General features: G+C 42.1%; 1 protein-coding gene across 1 annotated transcript in view; it reads right to left on the bottom strand.

The window, feature by feature from the left end:
• Positions 1-5424, bottom strand: part of LOC106527884 (inositol 1,4,5-trisphosphate receptor type 3-like) — a gene marked incomplete in the record, with an annotated part of 53790 nt that overhangs the window by 22210 nt on the left and 26156 nt on the right. The window contains 7 exon segments of the mRNA XM_014022895.1: positions 582-697; positions 781-981; positions 1061-1183; positions 2493-2612; positions 2990-3064; positions 4989-5135; positions 5221-5386. Of these exon segments, the coding sequence (XP_013878349.1) occupies positions 582-697; positions 781-981; positions 1061-1183; positions 2493-2612; positions 2990-3064; positions 4989-5135; positions 5221-5386 (948 nt within the window).

Genomic DNA, 5424 nt, shown 5'->3' with positions numbered 1-5424 from the left:
CAGATTACTTCCTACTCGTGAGCGCCCCCTCTGTTGGGGAAAGTTTTTTCAGGGATACAAACTTTTTCAGAATACCGGTAGACGGCAGCCATTACAGACGAACATGTGTTTGTTGTTGTTTGAGGAGCGGCTCGGTCACACACTAATGTCATTAGTTTGTTATCATTACTGAGCTGCAGGACTGATTTTTACCCTTTTCTCACATCATGTCTCCTGCCTGGATCTGTTATTATCTCACTCTGAAGCACAGAGGAGTGTCAGAGGTGAACTAGTTTCAACTGATTTTTACGACGTGTCTCATTTCCAGACTCAGGCATTTTGCCGATATTTCAGTTAAAATACATAAGTAAAAATATTTATCTGAGTATAATACTATCCCCAACTTTATGGATGATTTTATGGATTAAATTTGACATATTATACTTGAATACATACGGTAAGTATAGAAATAAATATTTTTGGTATTTTTTATTAAATCCAGCARATTCCAGAGGTCTATCATTTAGCACAAGTGAGCTGACAGTATGGATCGGGCAGTCACTAGCTGAAGTTTTCTCACGTCAGACGGTTGCCACAGTTACCTGAGCGGGCTCTTCTCGCCCACCCCCTCCCTGCTCTCAGTCATCAGGTCCAACATGACGTTAAAGGACGTTTTGTCGTTGTAAAAGACGACCACGTCCTCYCCGGCGTTCGTCAGCTGCATGCAAGCACAGAACAACCCGATGACATCATCAAACGGAGACTTCCCCTCCACGCTGGGCTTCCCCGCCCCGTCCTCACCTCAGTCATGATCATGTCCTGGCACTTCTTCACGTACTTGCCCTCGGCCTTGATGATGGTGTGCAGGAAGTTGAGGTACTGGACGTGGCGTCCGTGCGTGGCCAGGCAGTGGATGAAGTGCTGCAGGACGCTCTCGGAGATCTCGCTGCACAGCTGGTAGTTGTTGCTGAAGATGTGCTGCACCGTCTCCGCCTCCAGCAGCTGCAGGACACCAACAAACATCAGGAAGTGTCTGACTGCCACCTGAACGGGCCCATCTAAAGACCGAGCGGAGGTGTACCCCGGGGTTCAGGAACAGGGTCAGGTTCTTGTGCAGCAGAGCCTGGTTCTCCTGGTTCCCCGTGCAGAACTTCTGCAGGAACAGGTGAGCATACTTGATGATCTCCTGCATCTTCACATCGTTCTGAACAGAGAGAGAAGGAAGAGACGCTCTATCAGGTGCAGCTCCACAGGGTCTTAAAGGGTCCTAAATATGGCAAGGTGTGAGGGCCAAGATTAAGACTGTTTCACAACCAGTGGCAGCTACATCCTCGTAGCAGGAGGCTAGATCTGTTCCTAAACAGCTACTGATCTGATTAATGACAGGCCGGCACCGCTAACTGACAGGCTAGTGCTGGCAAATGAGAAGGAGACTATTCATTTGTGTTAGCATCAGAGAGACTAGCGACTAGCATGGGGAAGCTGGTGTTAGCATCATAGAGGCTAGCAACTACCATGGATATGCTATTGTTAGTATTGGAGAGGGTAGCGACTAGCATGGACAAGCTGGTGTTAGCATCAGAGAAGCTAGCGATTAGCATGGATAAGCTGGCATTAGTATCGGACAGGCTAGCGACTAGCATGGATAAACTAGCCTTAGTATCGGACAGGCTAATGGCTAGCATGGATAAGCTGGTGTTAGCATCAGAGAAGCTAGAGAGTAGCATGGATAAGCTGGCATTAGAATCAGAGAGGCTAGCGACTAGCATGGATATGCTATTGTTAGCATTCGAGAGGATAGTGACTAGCATGGACAAGCTGGCATTAGGATCAGAGAGGCTAGCGACTAGCGTGGATATGCTGGCGTTAGCATCAGAGAAGCTAGCAACTAGCTTGGGTTTGCTGGCATTAGCATTGGAGAGGCTAGCGACTAGCGTGGATATGCTATTGTTAGCATTGGAGCGGATAGCGACTAGCATGGATAAGCTGGCATTAGCATAAGAGAAGCTAGCAACTAGCTTGGGTATGCTGGCATTAGCATTGGAGAGGCTAGCGACTAGCATGGATAAGCTGGCATTAGCATCAGAGAGGCAAGCAACTAGCATGGATATGCTATTGTTAGCATTGGAGAGGATACAAAAACTAGCATGGATAAGCTGGCATTAGCATCAGAGTGGCTAATCACTAGCACGGATAAGCTGGCGTTAGCGTCAGAGTGGCTAATCACTAGCACGGATAAGCTAGCGTTAGCATCAGAGGCTAGCAACAAGCATGGATATGCTATTGTTAGCATTGGAGAGGACAGAAACTAGCAAGGATAAGCTGGCATTAGCATCAGGGTGGCTAGCGACTAGCATGGATATGCTATTGTTAGCATTGGAGAGGATAGAAACTAGCATGGATAAGCTGGCATTAGCATCAGAGTAGCTAATCACTACCACGGATAAGCTGGCGTTAGCATCAGAGGCTAGCAACAAGCATGGATCCATACCTAAAAGGTTCCAGAGTCTCACCTTGTCATAGGACACCTGCAGCAGGTCCAGCATGACTTTATGAGCTCCCATGTTCTTCAGCAGCCTCTGCTGCTTCCTGTAAGCGCCGCCGCTGCACATTTTATGCAGCCGCTCCAGGATCTGCAGAGGAGAGGAAACTGTGAAGAAAACTTAAAAAAAGCTCCTCTTTCAGAAAGTTTCCCAGTAAGACTAAAACTGTTCCTGAGTTTAAAAATAATTTATATTTCTGCAGATTTTAAAGAGTTAGTTTAAACAAAAGTAGATTTTATTTATCAGTTAAATTATATTTTAAATTATTTATTTTTCTACATTTAATGAATGCTGGAAATCACAGGAGAAATCGTTCATAATTAATCTTAGCAGTCAAGTAATCATCAACAGGAAGTGACATCACAGCCCCGCCCACACTGACTGATTGACAGATTGATTGTTTTGCAGAAACGTCACAAAATAAAGACAAACTGAAAAACAGGATGCAGACGGAGACGTGTTCTCACCTCTTTGACGTTCTGGTAGCTCTCGTTACCTTTTTCCAGCTTCTCCTTCTTCTGCGACGTGCTCTCTGACGCCCCCTGCAGGACGCAGACGGTAAGACAACATGTGCACGTCTCATTTCCTACATGAAGAACTCTGTACACTGGCTTTTCTTCAACTTGGACCACCTGATCTAAAACCTTCAGGTCTGATCTGATCTGAACTGAAGGAAGCTGACCCCACTGGAGTTTACAACCACTTCCTGTTTCAACCAAATCTGCTTCCTGTTTCAACCAATCTACTTCCTGTCTGTCTGAATTTGGATTGTATCACTAAATATTTACTGGTTCCTTTGAAGTGTCTGTGACATGCCTATCCTTCAAATACAAAAAGTCAAAGAAAACATCTTTATACTAAAGAAAATTGGCATTGTACACATGATTTTACCCATTTCGTCACATAACTGGCCTATTTTCTAAGGAATTTGGCTCAACTAAAGTGAAACAGGAAGTGACATCAAAAGAGAACTCATTAATAAAATAAACTCACTGGTCTCTGTTTATTAAAACAAAATTATTTAAACTTTAACTCTTCTTCGTCTCTCTTTGGTAGTGACTAAAAATAATGTAAAAAACATCAGATTCTTCTCTACAGTCTGTGTTGTTGTAACAACGCTCTGTTTACATGCTGACATTCTCCTTTGACATCACTTCCTGTTTCTTTACATGCAAATATCTTATCAACTGTTCATCTGAGCGATGTGAAATTTGTTTTGCAATATGTTATCATTGTTATCTTTCCAACAATGCATTCATGTTTTTTACAAAAATTTGATGTCACAGGCCCTTTAATGATGTGTTTATCCTAAACTCTACTGCAGGACCTCCTTMAAAAAGGATCATTTGATCTCAGTGGGACTTACCTTCTAAATTAGTTTATTGTTATTAGTAAAAAATGAGAGTTTCTAAACCAGTGAAGGTCAGTTTGGAGCCTGTGCTTCTTCAGTCTCTTCTTTCTCATTAAATGCAGAAACAAAGTAAACAGAACAGAACCAGAGCTGCAACAACAAACATCTGTAAGGTCTTGATTCACAGAAAAACAGAACAAAGAGAAACAAGAACAAATAAAACAACAAATAAAACTAATCCCTGAGCAGAGACACCCAAACCAGCCCCACCGTCAGAAAAGTTTCACATCAGAAGAGTTCAGGATGCAGAATGAAAGCTTTCAGGAAACGCATTTATTTGTTTTTAGTTCTTTAGTTTCAGGAGTTTTTTTTATAAAGGCTGTAAATTATTTATTGTTCTATGAATGAAATAAAGCTGTTCTCTGATGATGAACTTTTCTTCTTCTGTTTCTGTGAATCCGAGTCAAAATCTGTTGTTTTTATAGTTTTTATTTTTATTGAACTTTTATAACATCAAACTTTGTGSTGATTTTTATGAAACCGTTTTACTTTTTAAAGTTTTTACTGTCCAGCCCAGGAAAACACTGATCCCCTCATTTCTGCTTCAGCTCTGTTTTCTTATSCTGCTTTTAGCTTTTAGCTACTATTCTGCTTCTTTCAGCTTTTACAGTTCTATTTGTAGTTTTAGTTAGCTGTTTGAAACTTTTAATTAGCTGTTAGCCTTTTAACTGTTTGTTAGCTTGATGCTACCTTTAAGCTTTTAGTTTGGGTTTTAGACCTCAGTAAAAAACTGTCTTTAAGGTTTAAACATTAATTATTTATCATTTTTGCACCATTTGGTCATTAATACAAATCTGAACTGAATTAAAACCTTTCTTTGTTTTTATGAGCTTTTATTGTGAAATATGAGTGAGAAAAATTTAATTTGTGCTTCTAAAAATATTGATTTTATGAAGAAAGAAAAATTAAAACTATTATTTTGTATTTATTTAAAAATTATATATATATATACACACAATGTATAAAACTACTTTTAATAAACTGCATCTAAAATTGAAATAAATGTATTTTTTACAGACTTCCTGGAAACCTTCAGAATAAAAGCTGCTCCTCACCTCCGTCTTGTCCTTCTTGCCGTCTCCTCCGGAGCTCTTCTTCTCCACCCACAGCTCTGACTTCTCCACCAGGGTCCGCAGGCGGTCCAGGTCCGCCTTGATCAGCTTGTAGTTGTCCACGTCCTGACCCGTGATCAGCAGCTGGACCTGCAGCCCAGAGGAGCTTTCATCAAATAATAATCCTGTTTAGTTCTGGTGTTTCAGGTTCTGATCGGGTTCCTGTGGTCCGCACCTGTTTGAAGGTGTGCAGGACTTCCTGTCTCTGGCTGAAGTGTCTGAAGAGCAGCTGCAGCGCTCCGGACACCAGGGGGGCGTAGTTGTGCATGGTGAGGTGGATCAGAACCCGCAGGAACATCCGACCTCCTTCATCGTCCACCTCCAGGATGCTGTTCCCCTTCCTACACACACACACACACACACACACACACACACACAC

Source organism: Austrofundulus limnaeus, unplaced genomic scaffold, assembly GCF_001266775.1.
Source record: "Austrofundulus limnaeus strain Quisiro unplaced genomic scaffold, Austrofundulus_limnaeus-1.0 Scaffold347, whole genome shotgun sequence".
NCBI classification, from domain to species: domain Eukaryota; kingdom Metazoa; phylum Chordata; class Actinopteri; order Cyprinodontiformes; family Rivulidae; genus Austrofundulus; species Austrofundulus limnaeus.
Note: the sequence above shows the minus strand (reverse complement) of the source record. Positions and strands in the feature narration are given on the sequence as shown.